Here is a 22,001-nt window from a genome sequence, read left to right as displayed (position 1 = left end):
CTTTTGAGTTGATTTTTGTAAGTGGCCTGGAAGAGCCCATTTTCATTGTTCTGCATGTGTTTGTCCAGTTTTCCCAGCACCATTTGTTGGAGAGACTATCTTTTCTCCATTGGGTGTTTTTGGCTCCCTTGTTGAATATTAGTTGACCATCTATGCCAGCATTTCATCCTGGGCTCTCTGTTTTGTTCTGCTGCTCTGTGTGTCTGTGTTTGTACCAGTAACGTGTTGTTTTTATTACTGTAGCTTTGTAGTATAGTTATTAGGAAGTGTGATGCCGTTAGCTTTGTTCTTTTTGTCGGGACTGCTCTGTCTCTCAGGGTCTTTTGTGATCCCACAACAAATTTTAAGATTGTTTCTTCTATTTCTGTGAAGAATCCCTTGGGTGTTTTGATGAATATTATGTTAAATCTGTAACATGGCTTTGGGTATTATAAATGTTTTAATGATATTAATTCTTCTGATCTGTCAACATGCAATAGTTTTCCGTTTGTATCATCTTAAATTTCTTTCAGCAAAATCTTACAGTTTGTATTGTACAAATCTTTCCCTTACCTGGCTAAATTTTTCCCGAGTATTTTGTTGTTTTTGATGCTATTGTGAACGGGATAGTTTTCTTTCTTTTTCAGATGTTTCTTCATGACTGTAAAGGAAAACAATAGAGTGATATATGTTGATTTTGAATCCTGCAACTTTACTGAATTTGTGGATCAGTTCCAATAGTTATCTTGGTTTGCCCTTTGGGATTTCCTGTATATAAAATCATATCAACAAATAGGACTAATATTATTTACTTCTTTCTCATTTGACAGTCTTTTATTTCTTTGTCTTGCTTGACTTCTGTAGCTAGGACTTCCAGTATTATATTGAATAGGGGTGGAGAGAGTGGGCATCCTTGTCTTGTTCCTTATTTTAGAGGAAAAGCTTTCAGTTTTTTTCCATTAAGTGTGAGGTTAGCTTTCAGTTTGTTGCAAGTGGCCTTTATTTTATTGCGCTGTGTTCCTTTTATATCCAGTCTGCAAAGGGTTTTTATAATGAAAGGATCTTGCATTTTTTCAGATGCTTTTATTGTGTCTATTGAGATGATCATGTGATTTTTAATCATTTTATTGGGGTGATATATTACATTTATTGATTTGCATATGTTGGACCATCCTTGCATCCCAGGGATAAATCCTTGTTTTCCTGGTATAGAATCCTATGAATGTGTTCTTGAATTCAGCATGCTAATATTTTAATGAGAATGTTTGCATCTATACTCACCAGGGATATTGGCCTATAGTTTTCTCGTGGTTGTCTTTTCTTGTTTTGATATGAAGGTAATACTGGCCTTATTGAATGAGTCTAGAAGTGTTCTCTCCTCCTTATTATTCTGAATAGGTTGAGGAGGATTGTTAATTTTTCTTAAAATATTTGGTCAAATTCACCAGTGAAGCTGTCAGTTCCTAAGGATTTCTGTGTTGGGAGGTTTTTGATTACTGATTCAATCTCATTACTCGTTATTGGTCTGTTCAGACTTTGTTTCTTCCTGATTCTGTCTTGGTGGGTTGTGTGTTTCTAGAAGTGTATCCATCTCTTCTAGGTTATGTAATTTCCTGGCCTGTAATTGTTCATAGTTGTCTGTTATGATCTTACATATTTTGGTAGTATCAGTTGTAATGTCTCATTTTAAATTTTATTATAGTCTCTTTTTTCTTTAATTTTCTTTAAGATTTTATTTATTTGACACAGAGAGAGAGAGGACAGTGTGCACAAGCAGGGGGAGTATCAAAAGCAGAAGGGAGAAGCAGGCTCCCCACTGAGCAGGGGGCCTGATGTGGGACTCGATCCCAGGACCCTGGGACCATGACCTGAGCCAAAGGCAGACGCTTAATTGACTGAGCCACCCAGGCACCCTCTTCTTTTTTTGTTAGTGTAAATAAAGCTTTGTCAGTGTGGTTTATCTTTTCAAAGAACCAACTCTTAGTTTCTTTGATCTTTTCTGTTTTTCTGGTCTCTGTTTCATTTGGTTTTGCTCTGAATCTTATTTTTTCTTTTCATTTGCTAACTTTGGGGTTAATTTGTTCTTTTTCTAAAGGTCTTTGAAATATAAGTTAGGTTATTTGAAATCTTTCTAATTTCTTAATAGGTACATTTGTTGGCATAAACTTTCTCTCAGAGCTGCTTAATCCATCCTTTCCACAAATTTGATGTGTTGCATTTTCATTTTCATTTGTTTTGAGAACATTTTTTATTTCTTCTCTGACCCAGTGGTTGTTTAAAATTATTTAATTTCCACATATTTGTAGATCTTCTCACTTGCCCCTTGATTTCTAATTTCATACCATCCTGGTCAGAAAAGATAGTAGAATTTCTTCTTAAATTTTCTAACATTTGTTATGTGTCCTATCATAGGATCTGTCCTGGGGAATGTCCTGTGTGTGCTTGTGAAGCATGTGTATTTTGCTTCTGGTAGATGGAATGTTCTGTAATGTCTGCTCAAAGTCCATTTGTTCCAAAGTTGGGTTCGATTGCAACATTGCTTTGCAGATTTTCTGTCTGGACAGTTCATCTGTTGCTGATAGAGCAGTAGTGAAGCCACCACCATTATTGTACTGTCTGCTGCTTCTTTAAGATCTGTTAGTGTTTGCTGAATCTATTCCAGTGCTTGTGTGTCAGGACTGTACATGTTTACAATTATTATATCTTCTTAATGTATTGACCCCTTTATCATTATGTAATGATCTTTATCTCATTTCCATTTCTGGCTTGAAGCCTATTTTGTCTGATGTAAGTATGGCTCTCCCCACTTTGTTTTGGTTTTCACTTGCTTGGATGCTTGAAATATTATCTTCCATCCTTTCACTTTGAGCCTGTGTGTATCTTCCAAGCTGATGAGTCTCCTTTAAGCAGCATATACTTCGGTCTTGTTTTTGTTTTTTTTTATTTTATTTATTTTTTTATTTTTAGCAAGAGAGAGTGTGCATGTGCACAAGCAAGGTGAGAGGAAGGGTAGGAGGAGAGAATCTAGAGTAGGCTCCATGCCCTGCTTGTGGTTCCACCTCATGATCCTGAGATCATGACTGAACCAAAATCAAGAGTCCAATGCTTAACCATCTCAACCACCCAGATGCCCCCTGCTCTTGTTTTTGTTTTGTTTTTAATCCATCCAGCCACTCTGTGCCCTTTTTATTAGTGACGTTGATCCATTTATGTTTAGAGTGATTATTGATATTTAAGCACTTATTACTGCCGTTTTTATCTCTTGCCTCCTTGTTATTTTGTCTCTCCATTCTTTTTCTTTTTTTTTAAAGATTTTATTTATTTATTTATTTGAGAGAAAGAGAGAGATGGCAAGAGAAAGCACAAGCAGGGAGGAAGAGGGAGAAGCAGACTTCCCACTGAGCAGGGAGCCCAATGTGGCGCTCGATCCCTGGGCTCATGACCTGAGCCAAAGGCAGACACTTAATTGACTGAGCCACCCAGGTGCCCCTCCATTGTTTTTTTAACTTTTGTTTCTCTCTGCCTTCCGGTTGGTGATTTTCCATGATAATGTGCTCCTTCTTCCCCTTTATTGATTGATTGATTATGTTATGTTAGTCACCATATTGTACATCATCAGTTTTTTATGTACTGTTCCATGATTCATTGTTTGCATATAATGCACAGTGCTCCATGCAGTCTGTGCCCTCCTTAATACCCATCACCAGCCTCACCCATTCCTTTATCCCTCTCTCTTCTAAAACCCTAACTTGTTTCCCAGAGTCCATAGTCTCTCATGGTCTGTCTCCCACTCCATTTCTCCCCCTTCATGTTTCTCTTCCTTCTCCTAATGTCCTCCGTGCTATTCCTTATGTTCCACAAATAAGTGAAACCATATCATAATTGACTTTCTCTGTTTGACTTATTTCACTCAGCATAATCTCCTCCAGTCCTGTCCATGTTGATGCGACAGTTGGTTATTCATCCTTTCTGATGGCTGAGTAATTCCATTGTGTATATGGACCATGTCTTCTTTATCCATTCATCTGTTGAAGGGCATCTTGGCTCTTTTCACAGTTTGGCTATTGTGGACATTGCTGCTATTAACATTGGGGTACAGATGCCCCTTCTTTTCACTTTATCTGTATCTTTGGGATAAATACCCAGTAGTACAATTCCTGGGTCATAGGATAGCTCTATTTTTTTATTTTTTGAGGAACCTCCATACTGTTTTCCAAAGTGGCTGCACCAATTTGCATTCCCACCAGTTTGTGAGAGGGCTCCCCTTTCTCCATAACTTCTCTAACATTTGTTGTTTCTTGCCTTGTCGATTTTTGCCAATCAAACTGGTGTAGGGTCTTATCTCCATTTAGTTTTGATTTGAATCTCCCTCATGGCTAATGATGATAAACACATTTTCTGTGTCTGTTAGCCATTTGTATGTCTTATTTGGAGAAGTGTCTGTTCATCTCTTCTGCCCATTTTTTGACATGATTATCTGTGTTTTGGGTGTTGAGTTTGAGGAGTTCTTTATAGATCTTGGATATTAGCCCTTTGTCAGTAGTGTCATTTGCAAATGTCTTCTCCCATTCTGTGGATTGCCTCTTTGTTTTGTTGACTGTTTCCTCTGCTGTGCAGAAGCATTTTATCTGAATGAAGTCCCCAAAACTCATTTTCACTTTTGTTTCCCTTGCCTTTGGTGATGTGTATCTTTTTTTTTTTTAAGATATTATTTATTTATTTGACAGAGAGAGATCACAAGTAGGCAGAGAGGCAGGCAGAGAGAGAGAAGGAAGCAGGCTCCCTGCCGAGCAGAGAGCCTGATGTGGGGCTTGATCCCAGGACCCTGGGATCATGACCTGGGCCGAAGGCAGAGGCTTTAACCCACTGAGCACCAGGCACCCCGGAGATGTGTGTCTTGAAAGAAGTTGCCGTGGCTGATGCCAGAGAGCTTACTGCCTGTGTTCTCCTCTAGGATTTTGATGGATTTCTGTCTCACATTGAGGTCTTTCATCCATTTAGAGTTTATCTTTGTGTATTGTGTAAGAGAATGGTCCACTTTCATTCTTCTGTAGATAGCTGTCCAGTTTTCCCAGCACCATTTATTCAAGAGACTTTTTTCCATTGGATATGTTTTCCTGCTTTGTCAAAGATTAGTTGACCAGAGAGTTGAGAGTCCATATCTGGGCTCTCTACTCTTTTCCACTGGTCTATGTGTCTGTTTTTGTGCTAGTACCATGCTGTCTTTGTGATCACAGCTTTGTAATATAGCTTGAAATCAGGCAACATAATGCCCCCAACTTTGTTTTTCTTTCTCAACATTTCCTTAGCAATTTGGGGTCTTTTCTGGTTCCATACAAATTTTGGGATTGTTTATTTTAGCATTTTGAAAAATGCTGTTGGGGGGCATCTGGGTGGCTCAGTGGGTTAAAGCCTCTGCCTTCAGCTCAGGTCATGATCCCAGGGTCCTGGGATCGAGCCCCATGTTGGGCTCTCTGTTCAGCAGGGAGCCTGCTTCCTCCTCTCTCTCTCTCTGCCTGCCTCTTTGCCTACTTGTGATCTCTCTCTGTCAAATAAGTAAATAAAATATTTAAAAAAAAAAAAAAAATTTAAAAAAAAAAAAAAAAAAAAAAAAAGAAAAATGCTGTTGGTATTTTGATCAGGATGGCATTGAAAGTATAGATTGCTGTGGGCGATATAGATATGTTAATTCAACAAACAGATGTTCAAAAACAATGTTTATTCTTCGGATCCATGAGCATGGAATGCTTTTCCATCTTTGTGTCTTCTTATATTTCTTTCATGAGTGTTTTGTAGTTCCTAGAGTATATATTCTTTACCTCTTTGGTTAGGTTTATTCCAAGGTATCTTAAGGTTTTTTCTTGCTATTGTAAATGAAATTGATTCTCTAATTTCCCCTTCCACAGTTTCACTGTTCATGTATAAGAAAGCAACTGATTTCTGTGCATTGATTTTGCATCCTGCCACATTACCGAATTGCTTTATGAGTTCTAGTAATTTGGGGATGGAGCCTTTCTGGTTTTCCACATAGAGTATCACATCATCTGCGAAGAGAGAGAGTTTGACTTCTTCTTTGCCAATTTGAATACTTTTTATTTCTTTTTGCTGTCTGATTGCTTTTGCCAGGACTTCTGGTACTGTGGTGAGAGTGGGCATCCTTGTCCTATTCCTGATCTCATTGGGAAGGCTCTCAGCTTTATCCCCATTGAGAATGATATTCACTGTGGGTTTTTCATGGATAGATTTTATGAAGTTGAGGAATGTTCCCTCTGTCCCTATTCTCTGAGGAGTTTTAATCAGGAAAGGATGCTGTATTTTGTCAGGTACTTTTTCTGCATCAATTGAGAGGACCATGTGGTTCTTGTCTCTTTTCTTATTTATGTGCTCTATTGCATTGATTTGCGAATGTTGAACCACCCTTGCAACCCAGGGATAAATCCCACCTGGTCATGGTGGATAATGGTTTTGTTTGTTTGTTTGTTTGTTTTTTATAAAATATTTTATTTGTTTATTTGGCAGAGATCACAAGTAGGCAGGCAGGCAGAGAGAGAGGGGGAAACAGGCTCTCCGCTGAGCAGAGCACCCGATTTGGGGCTTGATCCCAGGACCCTGAGATCATGACCTGAGCCGAAGGCAGAGGCTTTAACCCACTGAGCCACCCAGGCGCCCCCGATAATGTTTTTTTTTTTAAAGATTTTTTTTTTTTTTTTTTTTTTTTTTATTTTGACAGAGAGAGATCACAAGTAGGCAGAGAGGCAGTCAGAGAGAGAGAGAGAGGGAAGCAGGCTCCCTGCCGAGCAGAGAGCCCGATGTGGGACTCGATCCCAGGACCCTGAGATCATGACCTGAGCCGAAGGCAGCGGCTTAAACCACTGAGCCACCCAGGCGCCCCCCGGATAATGTTTTTAATATATTGTTCGATTCTATTAGCTAGGATCTTGTTGAAAATCTTGCCATCCATATTCATCAGGGACACTGGTCTGAAATTCTCCTTTTTGATCGGGTCTTTGCCTGGTTTGCGGATCACGGTAATGTTGGCTTCGTAAAAAGAGTCTGGAAGTTTTCCTTCTGTTTCTATTTTTTGAAACAGCTTCAGGAGAATAGGTATTATTTCTTCTTTGAATGTTTCATAGAATTCCCCAGGGAATCCATCAGGCCCTGGACTCTTATTTTTTTCAGAGGTTTTTGATCACTTCTTCAGTCTTACTACTACTGGTTATGGGTCTACTCAGGTTGTCAGTTTCTTCCTGTTTCCATCTTGGTGGTTTATAGGTTTCCAGGAATGCATTCATTTCTTCCATATTGTTTTATTTATTGTCATATAGCTATTAATAATAATTTCTTTTTTTTTAAGATTTTACTTATTCATTTGACACACAGAGAAAAAGAGATCACAACAGGCAGAGAGAGAGGGAGAAACAGGCTCCATGCCAAGCAGAGAGCCTGACGCGGGGCTCGATCCCAGGACTCTGAGACCACGACCGGAGCCAAAGGCAGAGGCCTAATCCTCTGAGCCACCCAGGCCGCCCCGATAATAATTTCTGATAATTGTGTATTTCCTTGCTGTTAGTTGTGATCCCTCCCCTTTCATTCATAATTTTATTAATTTGGGTCCTATCTCTTATGGCCAGTGGTTTATTGATCTTATTAATTCTTTCAAAGAAGCAGCTTCTAATTTCATGAATGTGTTCTACTGTATTTGTGGTTTCTAATTCATTCATCTTGGATCTAATCTTAATTATTTCCCTTCTCGTGAGTGTGTTAGGCTTAATACGTTGTTGATTCTCCAGATCTTTAAGGTGTAAAGATAGTTTGTGTATTTGGGATTTTTCTATTGTTTTGAGTGAGGCTTGGATGGCTATGTATTTTTTCCCCGCAGGACCTCCTTTGCCTTATCTCATTATCATTATATCATTATATCATTATCATTATCATTATATATATATCATATATATAATGATATATAATGATATATATCATTAATATATTTATATATAATGATATATATCATTATCATTATATATATGACTATATATATAATGATATATATCATTATCATTATCATTATTTTTTTTATTTATTTGTTTAATAATTATTATTTATTTGTTTATTTATTATCATTATCATTATCATTAGATATATGATATCATTATATCATTATCAGTCCAGGTATTGGATTGATGTGTCTTTGTTCTCATTGATTTCCATGAATTGACTTAAGTTCTTTAATTTCCTGATTGACCCAAACATTCCTTTTTTTTTAAGATTTTATTTATTTGAAAGAGAGAGAGGGAACACAAGCACGGGGGTACAAGAGGGAGAAGCAGGCTTCCTGCTGAGTAGGGAGCATAATGCGGGACTCAACCCCAAGCCCCCAGGACCGTGACCTGAACCAAAGGCAGATTTTTAACGACTGAGCCACTCAGGCACCCCTGACCCAAACATTCTTGAGCAGGAGGATCTTTAGCTTCCAGGTGTTTGAATCTCTTCCAGTTTTTTTCTTGTGCTTGAGTTCTAGTTTCAAAGCATTGTGGTCTGAGAATATGCAAGGAATCATCTCACTCTTCTGGTTTCGGTTGAGACCTGATTTGTGATCCAGTATGTGTTCTATTCTGGAGAAAGTTCCATGTGTGCTCAAGAAGAATGAATGTTCTGTTGTTTTAGGGTGGAATGTTCTGTATATATCTATGAGGTCCATCTGGTCCAGTGTGTCATTCAAAGCTCTTGTTTCTTTGTTGATCTTCTGCTTAGTTGCTTAGTTACGCTGTCTGTTGCTGAGAGTGGAGCATTAAGGTCTCCTGCAGTTATTGTATTATTATTATTAATATGTCTCTTTATGTTGGTTAACAGTTGGCTTATGTAGTTGGCTACTCCCATATTGGGGGCATAAATATTTATAATTGTTAGATCTTGAAGGATAGACCCTTTAAGAATGATGTAGTGTCCTTCTGTATCTCTGACTACAGTTTTTAACTTAAAATCTAATTTTACTGATATGAGAATTGTTACCCCAGCTTTCTTTTGAGGCCCGTTGGCATGAAAGATGCTTCTCTACCCCTTCACTTTCAGTCTGGATGTATCTTTGTTTCCAAATATGTCTCTTATAGATAGTAGTCTTTTTATCCAGTCTGCAACCCTGTGCTGTTTTATGGGAGCATTTAGGCCATTCTTGTTGAGAGTGATTATTGTTAAGATTTTATTATCATCATGTTGCCTATGAAGTCCTTGTTTCTATGGTTAGTCTCTGTGTATCTCTGTTCTGAATCACACTTGGGGTTTTCTCCTTTTATAAAACCCCTCTTAATATTTTTTGCAGGACCAGCTTGGTGGTTCTTTTAGTCTCTCCTGGCCCTGGAAGCTTCTTACCTCTCCATCTATTCCGAATGACAGCCTTGCTGGATAAAGAATTCTTGGCTGCATATTCTTCTCATTTAATACCCTAAATATGTTTTGCCAACCCTTTCTGGCATACCATGTCTCTGTGGATAGGTTTGACGTTATTCTGATGTTCCTCCCTTTCTATGTAAGGAATCTCTTCTGCCTAACTGCCCTTAAAATGGTTTCCTTGGTTCTAAGATCTGTGAGTTTTACTATTACATACCTGGGCATTGACCTGCCCTCCTTGATCTTGGGGGACGTCCTCTCTGCCTCTAGGATACGATTGCTTGCGTCATTCTTCAGATTAGGGAAGTTCTTGGCTATAATTTGATCAAATATATCTTCTAGTCCTCTCTCTCTCTCCACCTCCTCAGGGATCCCAATAATTCTGATATTGAACGTTTCATGGCATCATTTATTTATCTAATTCTGTTTTCATGGATTTTAGGCTGTTTGTTCCAGGCATCCTCCTTATCCTTCCTTTCTGTCAGTTTGTCTTCAAGATCACTAACTCGTTCTTCTACCTCATTTACCCTGAGTGTTAGTGTATCTAGATTAGATTGTATCTCATTGATAGCATTTTTAATTTCTGCCAAATCTGCTCTCACTTCTGCCCTTAACAAATCTATGTTGCCATTAATAGTTTTCTCCAGCCTGGCTTTTGTCTTCATAACTGCTACTTTGAAGTCTATTTCTGACATCTTGCTTTAAATCCATATCTATTAGATCTGCTGGAGAGTCCCTTGTCTCTGGATCCTTTCTTTGTTGGGAATTGCTCCTCTTTGTCATTTTGTTGAGTTGTGGTTGAGGGGTTGTACAGCCGGAAATATCAACCACTGTGCAGGCAAGGTGCACCCTGGGACGTTTCTGAGCATTTGGAAGTCACTGCCAAAAAGAAGAAAAAAAAAATCCCAACCAAAATGAGCCCCAAGAGTAAGATTTATAAAGTGTAAAAACAAAAACAAACAGATAAAAAGACCAAAAAAGAAAAAGAAAACCCAAAATTTAAAAAAATGGGTGGGGGAAGGTGATGGCAAGGTGATTATAATTCCTTTATGTGGGCGAGGAAAGTTATTTCAGTTCTTCCCGGGTATATCTTGTTATCTTTGTTTGAGAACTCAACTTTAAAGAGACACGGGGAAATTAAAACTGGTTTGTGTGTATATATATATATATATATATATATATATATATATATATATAAAGGTAGTATTGAGTCGGGGAAAAAAGGACTACATTGAAACTTATATCTATATATATTAAAAGAAGGAAAAAAGTATATGTATGTTAAAGTTTGAGGTAAAAAGTTACTATGGAGTATGTGGTATTAAACACCTAGTTGAACCAAGAAGTAGGTTTAAAACAAAACAAAACAAAACAAGAATCATGAGAAAGAATTAAAAAAAAGAGAGATAAAAGTTGTATCCAAGAAATATACAGGTTGTGAGGTAATACCAGGAGCTGAATATACTGTTTTCTCCTGGTGTTGGCATTTTACAGTTTTAGGGGGACCCTGTGGTTGTTGTCCTCTTGTTCTTTTGGGTTGTCTTCCAGGGGAGGGTCCTGCCTGCATTGTTTTTCAGTTAATCCTGCTTAGGTGGAGTTGCCCTACCTGGTATCAAGGGGCTTGGCTCCATATAAACCAGTTTATTGGGTTTTTGTACTGCGGAGGCTTTTGTTCTCTGGTGGCTTTTCACCCCTTTTCGATGGAGGGAGTCAGAGCAAAGTAAACTGTCTGCACCCCCACCTCTGCTTCAGAGAGAGACTTCAGTCTTCTCCTCTCTGAGTCCTCCAGAAGACAGACTCCCTCTCTGCAAGCTCCATTGAACACTGCAGCCTCCTACAGGCTGTTTGTGCCCCCAGCGACCCTCTCAGTTGTTGCCCTAGGCCCCCGCTTCTCTCTGATCCCCCCATGACACCCAAAACCGCAGCAATACTGGTCCAGGTGAGCCCGCCTCCAGTGGCTGCTATTCTGGGGACCGTGGGCTCCAGTCCAAGCCAGGTCCTCTCAGGTGTGGCGGCGGGGCCGCCAGTCCCGGAGACCTCTGACTGAAGTTCACACCAGGTCCTCTCAGGTGGGAGGGGTAGGGGGGAGCAGGCGGTTGGGTGCTACAGACTTCCTGGAACCATGGGCATAGATCCGTGCCCATGACCCTCCATCCCAGCAATTGTCCCTTAAGCCCCTTTGTTCTGTTTGAGTGCTGTTACCAGTCCCTTCCCCTCTCACACCACCAATCTCCAATCTATTGCTGGTCCCCAAGCACATGGCACTTTCGCATTGAGCTGTTACTTTCCAATGGCTTGCTTCTGGTGGCTCCCCTCCCCTTCTGTTCATCCTCCAAAATCTTTCTGCGCAATCCCAACTCTGTCTTTTGTCCCTCTTGACTGATGAACCTCTGCCCCTGTAGAGATCCAAATGTGCATGATCTTATATCTCAGGCTGATTTCATGGGTTTCAGAGTGCTCTGGTAGATATCCAGCACAGTCAGGGGACTGGTTGAAGTAGGGTCCCCTATTCCTCCACCATCTTGCCCCCCCCCGGGTCTTCTCATCTTTAAATGGATGGTTGCATTTGTCTGAATGGGTAAGGGAAGTCCTCCTTCTCCTGTTTCCATGCTTTGTGTCTCTGCTCTTGATTTTTGCCATGTGGTGAGCATGAGGTTAGCATAAAATGTCTCCTGGATAAACTCGTCCTTTCTCTGCTGAAAACAACATACATTCATTCACCTATAAGGGTTCCATCCTTTAAGACACCCCTTTTAGGGACACCTGGGTGGTTCAGTCAGTTAAGCATCTGCCTTCGGCTCAGGTCATGATCCCAAGGTCCTTGGATCCAGTCCCACTTCGGGCTCCTTACTCAGCTGGAAGACTGCTTCTTCCTCTACCTCTGCCTGCCTGTGCTCGCTCGCTCGCTCTCTCTCTGACAAATAGATAAAATCTTATAAAAAAAGATTCCCCTTTTATATTCCTGGTGTCACAAATTATCTTTATTGTTATGAATTTTTAACCAAGTTGTAGCAGTTACAGTTATTTTTAATGCCCCTTTCCCTTAACATTTATGCTACAATTAAATATGTAATGCTATTCTGAAAGAGTTACAGTTCTCTAATTTTGAATGTTTATCATCTTAATCAGAATTTTTTGTGATTTCATTTTTTTCGTTGCAGTTTTAAGAGCTCTTTTCAACAAGGCAGGTCTGGTGGTGGTGAACTCCCCCAGTTATGGTTTATTTTGGAAAGCCTTTATCTCTCCTTCATATCGGAAGGATAGCTTTGCTGGATAGAATATGTTTGACTGGTGGGTTTTATCTCTCAGTACTTTGGATGTATCATTCCCCTCTCCTGGTCTGTAGTTTCCTGGGATATCTGCTGAAACTTCATGGGTGGAGGTCACTTCCTTTTCCCCCTGGTTGCCTTTAAAATTCTTTATCATTGACTCTTGACAGTTTCATTATAAGGTATATTAGTGAAGGTCTTTTTACATTGAGATAGGAAGGTGTTCTGTTTGGCTGTGTGGACGTACTTGTCTAGCTGTCTCCCCAGTTTGGGGAAGTTCTCAAGAATTATTTCTTTAAATAAACTACCACTCAGCCATGGTGTCCCCATTTTCCTTAGGTTTACTTGTCTAATGGAGTATGATAACTCTTGTAGAATTTTTTCACTTCTTAAAAATATCCAATCTCTCTCCTCTCCCACCCAAATCATTTTTAGATTCCCACCTTCCAAATTGCATATTCTCTCTTCCATATGATCTGTAGTTTCCAATGCTTTCTAGTGCACTCTTTATCTCTTATATTGAGTCCTTCAGCTTCAAAATTTTTGCTTTTCTCATAATTTCATCCTCTTTGATTAATTTTTTTCCTTTGATTAATTTTATTCCCCATCGTTTCTTGGCCTTTTGGCTAAGATCAAGTGTGATTAATTTTATTTCTGAGTTCATTGAATTGCCCTTCTGAGTTTTCTTGTAGCTCATTAAATTTCTTCATAACTGCTATTTTGAATCTTTTGTCAATGAGAACACAGTGCTTTGTGTCTTTGAGTTTAGTTGGATAGGCCTTTTCTTTTTGTGAAACCCTATTACTGTGATTTTTTTCGTAGTGTATCATGAAGTGAACCTCTGCTGTCATAGTTGTAATAGCAAACACCTGTCCTGCTTAGGTAAGGTTTTGTTTCCTTGGATTCTAAGGATTAGGCATGTGGTCAGTCAGAAGCCTTTCTTTTATTGTCCAGAAGGTGGCACTGTAGCACAAGATTTTCGTTTCTCTTGGTGCTCTAACCGGGAATGGAGTTAAGACAAGGCTGGTTTGCAGTTTTCATTGGACTTCAGCCTACCTTTGGTTTCAAATATCACAAAGGGAGATCTACACAGAGCCTGGCTAGGGTTCTCTCTCATTCCGTAAACTGTGGGAGATTTATTCTCCCCTGAAGCCTCCTTCCTCCTGCCATTTTGGTATCTGACAAATGTGTTGATTGGGACACTGGCTGTGTATCAGAAACAGACTCTTTTCCTTGGGAAAGACTGTTTCTGAAATACTCTAATACTGGAGGAGCCTTGAGGCTGAGTTTTAGAAGCTGCTAAATTCCCATGCAGTCTCCAGGTACCACAAACGTATCATGACAAAAATAGTGCCACATATTTAGGGATCTCGAGGTTTCCAAATTGTTTCTGCAGCCCCACCCATTCTCCAGAAGTTGTCATGTGTTTTCATTCCCAAGTGAGATCCCTTAATATAGGCAACGTGGAGTCTAAGCCTGCTCACAGAATCAGGCAAAATTTAGAAGTCAGAGGTAGCTGCCAGTCCTCTTGCCTCAGAATGGCCTGGACCTTTCTGTTCTATTGTACTTATTCTTCTTTGCTTTCTTAGATGTGTGATTTCTGTAAAAATAAGATTTTTGCAAGTTATATATTTTTACTTTTTCTGGCAGGAATGAGAGACCTGGTGCTTCCTACTCCTTGCTTTTTTGAATGAGAAATTCCTGTATACCCAGCTTTTTTGATGTTTTACATTACCTAATGTTTCTTAGGAACTATCATGTGTGATTGCTATCATTTGCACCAAGCAAGCACAATGAAAATGTGGGATCACTGCCTTTTTGTGTTAACACCTGTTTCATGCAGCGGCATAGGTTTACATCAGGCTGCTTCATCCATTTATCAGCTATTTCTTGAACGCTGGCCACCTAAGACCTGTTCTGCACATGACTGCAGATGTAACAGTGAGCAGAAAACGGGAAAAATACTTGCCCATGCAGTGCTTGCATTCTGCTTTGAGGAGACCAAGGCAAAATGAAATACAAAGCAGGGTCATCAGCTGAGAATGAGGAAGGTGGAGAGTATATCAGATTTTTGATGAGAAAAAGAGAATATGTGAAATGGTCAGTTTAGAGAAGAGAAGAGTAAATGGTCTGGGGACACAGCTGAGGACTGCCAGTCGTCGCCAAGCTGCTGGATGTCAGTAGACATGAATTTGAAGTGACCGTGTGTTCTTCAGCTTCTTTGTCAGCTTCTCGGGTGGGAGTACGAGTCAGACAGAGTCCGCCAAGATTGGGGCCTTCTAGGGTGGGAGTCATGAAGGAGAGGAGGGCAAAGAGACGGAAGGTGTGTGTATGAAGCAGGAATTGTAGTGAGGGACCATGGAATCTAACTTGGGTAAATAAGGGAGAAAAGAGAAAAAGGGAGTAACATTAAGACAGTGGATTTGATCTCTTGGTGGGAATGAGCATCACCGAAGTGGTCGCTGGAGTAGTAAGCACACTGTAAATGTAAGAGATAGAGAATGGTATACTTGAAACCAAGTACAGTTACTAAATAATGGAAAAGTGTACAGTAGTATTTCTCAGTAGATGGACTGCTAGCACTCGGGGCAGGGTGGTTCTTTGATCAGGGAGACTTTCACATTTTCTTTCTTTTTTTTTTTTTAAAGATTTTTTTTTTTTAAATTAATTTATTTATTTGACAGACAGCAAACACAAGTAGGCAGAGATGCAGGCAGAGAGAGAGAGGAGGAAGCAGGCTCCCTGCTGAGCAGAGAGCCCGATGCCAGGCTCAATCCCAGGACCCTGGGATCATGACCCGGGCCGACTTTCACATTTTCTAAGATACTGAGCTCTCTTGGTCCCCAGGCACTTAAATACCTTTAGCCATCTCTTAGCTACACCTGTTTCAACACCTGCACTCCCTGCTGCATACGCACATAAACATTTCTAAGCTCAGACGAGGTGAGAACCATGGGTCTAGGGTATGACCAGTCGGTTTCATGGTTTTGCTGGAGACCAGCTAGGTTGTTTTGGGCCACAAATCATAGAATTCTTAGATAATACAGATTTGTTATTTCAGGATGTTAGAAGTTAGTGTCAATAGTGAGGTTAGCTTCTCTATGATTTTCTTGGCTTTCCTCTCATGATTCTACCATATGCCAAAATTCCAGATCATGTCTGCATGCATGTGGAGACCAAAAGAAGGCTTGCTTCCTTTCATCCATCTGGGAGGCCCCCTAGTGGACTTCTTATCAAGGGACTATAGTTCTCACCAGGTCACATACCTAATTCTTTTTTTTTTTTTTAAATATATCCTTTATAACATCAAAATATTTTGGTTCATAAACAAAATTATTTCTATCAGAGCTGTTCAAAGATTACCTTGATAGGTAGTGAGATTTGTTTGTTTGTTTGTTTGTTTATTTACAGCATAACAGTGTTCATTGTTTTGGCATCACACCCAGTGCTCCATGCAGTAAGTGCCCTCCCTATTACCCACCACCTGGTTCCTCAACCTCCCACCCGCCCCTTCAAAACCCTCTGGTTGTTTTTCAGAGTCCATAGTCTCTCATGGTTCATCTCCCCTTCCAGTTTCCCTCAACTCCCTCTCCTCTCCATCTCCCCATGTCCTCCATGTTCTTTGTTATGCTCCACAAATAAATGAGACCATATGATACTTGACTCTCTCTGCTTGACTTATTTCGCTCAGCATAATCTCTTCCAGTCCCGTCCATGTTGCTACAAAAGTTGGGTATTCATCCTTTCTGATGGAGGCATAATACTCCATTGTGTATATGGACCACATCTTCCTTATCCATTCAGCCGCTGAAGGGCATCTTGGTTCTTTCCACAGTTTGGCGACCGTAGCCATTGCTGCAGTAAACATTGGGGTACAGATGGCCCTTCTTTTCACTACATCTGTATCTTTGGGGTAAATACCCAGCAGTGCAATTGCAGGGTCATAGGGAAGCTCTATTCTTAATTTCTTCAGGAATCCCCACACTGTTCTCCAAAGTGGCTGCATCAACTTGCATTCCCACCAAGAGTGTAAGAGGGTTCCCCTTTCTCCACATCCTCTCCAACACATGTTGTTTCCTGTCTTGCTAATTTTGGCCATTCTAACTGGTGTTAGGTGGTATCTCAATGTGGTTTTAATTTGAATCTCTCTGATGGCTAATTCTTAACCAGTACTAGCAACATAGAATAGGTCCACCATGATTGATTTAAACCATCTTGAGTTTTGACTGGCCTACATTGTCAGTGTGCCTGAATTTGGTTCACAAGCAAGAAGGTAAAGCCCCAGCCGTGTCTGTGTGGGGGATTTGTGTACCTGAGAAGCCAGAGTGGATTGTCTATTTTTGATGTTATAGTCACTAAGAATAATAATAAAAAGGGTTGCAATGAAAGAAGGGCATTCAGTAAACAATGTGTGAAATTGTTAGTCAAAGACAGAATAAAAAGACAATGGATAATAACTTTAGCAAATGAGTAATGGGCATTTTAGCAGACTGGGATTTACAGGGTGGACAGAAGTAGGAAAGAGGAGCCAGGATAGCTACCTACCTCCGTACCCTGCAGGATGTGGAGTCCAGGAGGAAAAGGAGCTGTTACTAGTATCCACCGGATATCTTTATGTTTCCCTTTTTCTTCTTCTAACTTAGATACCTTTCGTGTGTGTGTGTGTTTTCTTGAGAGAGAGAGCATGTATATATGTGCGTGCATGAGTGTGGGGTAGAGGGAGAGGGAGAGGGGGAGAGAGACAATCTTAAGCAGACTCAGCACTGAGCATGAGCCCCACATGTGCGGGGCTCAGTCTTACCACCCTGAGGTCACGACTTGAACCAAAATCAAGAGTTTAGTCGCTTCACTTACTGAGCCACCCAGGTGCCCTCTTAGATAATTTTTTAAAACAAATGAAGGATATTCTTTTAAAAATAGTAAGTACAAAATGCATTGATATTTACCATGTTTTGAGCCCGAAAAGAAAAGACTAAGAAGTACTTACTGGATGTAGAAGATCATGGTTGGATACACCATGAGTATATCTTACACCTTTAATTCAGATAACCAGTATTTATGCATACAAAGATCATGATACTATTCTCTGTACAGATGGTGAAAATTAGTTAGAAAATCTCCCTCCTCTAAAGGCCAGTGTTTTGGAACTCGTGTGTGTGTGTGTATGTTTGCTACCTCTGTCCATCCTGTAAATCCCAGTCTACTAAAATGCCCATTACTTGTCTGCTGGAGTTATGTGTGTATGTGTATACATATATATATGTGTGTGTGTGTGTGTGTGTGTGTGTGTATAATACACATGTACACCCATATATTAAACATCAGTAATACGTATAAATAATAATATGGTATGTAAGCAATAATATAGGTTACATTAAGACAATATATAAATAATGTAAGTAGTATAAAGCAATCAGTAATGATTTGTACTAACCAAAAATTTTGGTGAGGTAATTAAGGTAGAGGCTTATTATTCCAAACCCTCCATAAGATAGCACAGTAACTATTCTAGGACAAATGTGGTTTATTTCTGATAAAATTCTGTAAAGTTTTCTTTTTTTCCATATCCTCTGATAATATCTAGGACTAAACCTTAGTAGAGTTAATGTTTCTTGAATACCTTTCATCTTCTGATTAGAACCACAAGAATAATCTCTATTTGAACAAAATCAATAAGCCAAAATCAGCTATAGGTGGGCCTCAACTTTCATAACTAAAATTTTTGGAGGCCAGCATTTCTGTATATTGTATACACTTGACCCTTGAAACAATGTGGGTTTGAACTGGGAGGGTCTTGTGGATTTTTTTTTTTTTTTATAAATACAGTACAGCCAATGTGTTTTCTCCTTCTTTTGATTTTCTCGGTAACATTTCCTTCTTTTCAGCTTGCCTGATTGTGAGAATACAGTGTATAATACATACAGCATACAAAGTATGTGTCAGTCCACTGTTGTGTAATTGGTAAGGTTTCTGGCCAACAGGACTCAGTTGTAACTCAGTTGTTAAGTTTTTGGGTCAGAAGTTATACACAGATTTTCAACTGCATTGGGAGGGGGCCTCAGGGCCCCCAACACCCCACCCCTGCATTGTTCAAGGTCAACTGTAAGAACATCTCTAAAAATGTAAACATCATCCTCCTTTGACACACCAGACTCTGTTTTTAATGCATCATCTGACGCAGAAAGTTTGGGGGGTTAGCACACGACCACGCTTCGTACTAGGATGAACGGGGGCTGAATGGTTATTGACTCACTGGTAGAGTTCACCAGCAGTGTTTGAGATGGAAAATCTCACGTGGTAGTAGGCAGAGCCTCTCCTACATCTATTACACTTTTAAAGAAACATGCATCGGAATTTTGAGACTTAATTGTGATGTGTTTACATGCTTTTTGTTGCTAGGTAGATGTTTTGATTAGAATTATATAAGGATTTCTCTAGAAAGAAATGCATTGCTCTTAGCTTTAAAAATTTAAAATATGGCCATATTTCTCATTTTTTTCTTTCATTCTCTCTTTTTAAGAGTCAACACAGACTGTTCAAGCTCTGCAGTATTCAACTGCTGATGGTCCGCTAGCAGCAAGCAAAGATTTAGAAATAAAAACCTTAAAGGAAGAAATTGAAAAACTGAGGAAACAAGTAAGAGGTAAATTTCTGTAATTCACTATTAATTCAATTTAGTAGTTTTTTTAAAAAAAAATGTCTTATTGACACAAAACATTTATTGAGTGCCTGTCATGTGTTACATGATATGAGCTTTAGAGCCGTGAGGGAAGAGCAAGTAAGAATGGTTTCTGCTGGGGGCGCCTGGGGGGCTCAGTTGGTGAAGCATCTGACTCTTGATCTAGCTCAGGTCATGATCTCAGGGTCGTGGGATCGAGCCCTGTGTGGGGCTCTGTGCTCAGTGGGGAATCTGCTTGAGATTCTCTCTCCTCCCTCTGTTCCCCAACTCCTCCAGCTCCCCTACCCCCCAGATGCTCTCTGTCTCTGAAAAACAAAAACAAAAACAAAACATGTTTCTGCTTCCAGGGAGCTCACATTTTGGTCTGGTGAAAAAACAGATTTGCTATACATGTGGAAAGGCTGTGAGAAAAAGAAGCATAGGTACATTGAAGAGGGACACCTCACCATGGTTGAAGTTAACAGAGATGGTGTTTAGAAGACCTGTTAGTTTGTGACATTTAGTTGGAATCTGTCTGGCTGAGCATGCGAGTAGGGGGAGGAGTGTTAGGAGTGAGGAAGAAGGACAGTGTAGACAAGGGAACCACATGTATGCATACATCAAGGCATGTGAAAATTTATTTTCTCCATAACAGTTCCTTTCAGCATATTGATAAGATTTAATTAAAATTAATTTGGACAGCAGTTGAGATGCCTGTTACATCCATTCATGCGTTTATTCTGTTCCTTCATCAAGTATTTATTGAGCATCTGGTGTGTGCCATGTATTGTTTTAGTCTCTCGGGAGGCAGTACCAAACAAAATTAATAAAATCCTTGTTTTGCTGGGGTGGAAGGCACACAACAGACATCAAACAATAATTGTATAACTTTGTAAATGATACAGCCTATGAGAAGGGGTAAAGTGCTTAAACATAGAGAAGGATAAAGCAGAGTGGGTCAGAACTATAAGTATAAAATTCTAAAATTTTAGGTAGGGTGGTGTGGGTATAAGCCTCATTGAGGAGAGAGGTGACTTGTGAACAAAAACTTGAAGAAGGTAAGAGGTTAGCTGCGCAGTTAAATGGGAAACACGTGTCCCAGGCAGAGGGACCAACCAGTGCAAAGGTCAGAATCTGCCTCCAGAGAGCAGTTAGGACCCAGAGGACAGTACGGCTAGAGCAGGAGGAGCAAGCAGGGGAGAGTGGAGGAGGATGAGGCCAGAGAAGTAAAGGGTTGGGGAGAGCTTGTGGCCTGATCCCTAGAGTCTCACCAACTGTTACAAGGTTTTGGCTTTTTCAGTCAGTGTAGTGGGAGCCTTTTGCAGTGGTTAGAGGCACGGCTCCTTACTTAAGTGTAAGGAAAGAGAAAAAGGTACTAGTTTAGCTAGGATTATCAGACCTCCAGAAATACCATTTTTAAGACCAAAATAAGTGAAGGAGAAGGAAGAATCTCATATAGGGTCTTTTATAAAAAGGACTATTTAAAATGCCATGTTAATACTTTGCTTGTATTAAATACACATGGAGCTCTTAAATTTGATTATTTATGCTGTTATGTTTAAAGTGGCTGTCTTCCTAAGAGATATCTCTTTATCAGATTTCTGTAGTTTTATCTTTCTAAAATTAAGGTAGGTTAGGAATATGATAAGCAGAATCCTTTGCTTTGCTATGAACAACAAATCATCGATAGCAGTGAATGTGTTAGAGTTCTTCGAAATTGAAAAGGCAGTAGAATACAAGACCAGCTGGGATGGTCAGTGATTTAATCTTTAAAGAGGTTAAATGGGTTGGGATCACTTTTTCATAAGCCCATTTTACTTATTAGCTCGAAGAGGTTTTTTTTTTTTTTTTTTTTAATTGATTCCTTAGGATTTTCTATGCTGATCATCATGCATCTGCAAATAGTAACAGGTTTTTTTTGCCTGTTTGATCTGTATGCTTTTTATTTCCTTTTACTGCACTGGCTAGAATCTGCAGCACTATGTTGAAGAGGGTGAGAGCAGACGTCCTGGCTTCCTTAGAGGGGTGGCATTCAATTCAGTCTTTCACTCTTACGTGCAGTATTAGCGACAGGTTTTTTACTGACACTTCACCAAGTGAGAAGTTCCCATCTAGTCCTATATTTCTAAGGGGTTTTATTGCAAATGGTTGTTAAAATTTGTCGAATTTTTTTTTTCATTTATTGATAGGAATATGTGATTTTTTTTTCCCTGTAGTTAACCTGTTAATATGGTGGATAGTTCGGTTGATTTTGAAATATTGAACCAAATCTATATCCCTAGAATATACACATTACTGGTCATTGGTGTGTAATTATTTTCACATATGACTGAATTTTATTCCTAGTATTTTGTTAAGCATTTTTGCATCTATATACATGAGGGATATTGGCCTTTGGTTTTCTTTCTCTTTATTTTCACTGCCTTCGTTTTTGTTCTTTTGTTTTCTTACTGAGATAAAATTGACATACATTATATTAGTTTTAGGTATACACATAGTGATTCAGTATTTGCATATATCGTGAAATGATCACCAAAGGAAGTCCAGTTAACTTCCAGCAGTACACATAATTACAGATTACAGAATTTTTTCTTATGATTAGAAATTTTAAGAGCTATTCTCTTATACATTCATTTTAAATGTGTAGTCTGGTCTCATTAACTGCAGTCCTTGTGCTGTACATTATACCCGTAAGACGGACTTATTATATA

General features: G+C 39.5%; 1 protein-coding gene across 19 annotated transcripts in view; it reads left to right on the top strand.

Moving 5' to 3' along the window:
- CDC42BPA (CDC42 binding protein kinase alpha) overlaps positions 1–22,001 on the top strand; it is a 318,157-nt gene that overhangs the window by 162,886 nt on the left and 133,270 nt on the right. For all 19 annotated transcript variants that reach the window (XM_045983612.1, XM_045983604.1, XM_045983610.1 and 16 more), the window contains exon 11: positions 19,153–19,275. In XM_045983612.1, the coding sequence (XP_045839568.1) occupies positions 19,153–19,275 (123 nt within the window). The remainder of the gene's footprint in view (positions 1–19,152; positions 19,276–22,001) is intronic.

This window comes from Meles meles, chromosome 17 (genome assembly GCF_922984935.1).
Source record: "Meles meles chromosome 17, mMelMel3.1 paternal haplotype, whole genome shotgun sequence".
Taxonomy (NCBI): Eukaryota; Metazoa; Chordata; class Mammalia; order Carnivora; family Mustelidae; genus Meles; species Meles meles.
The sequence above is the reverse complement of the archived record's forward strand: the minus strand, read 5'-3'. Positions and strand labels throughout refer to the sequence as shown.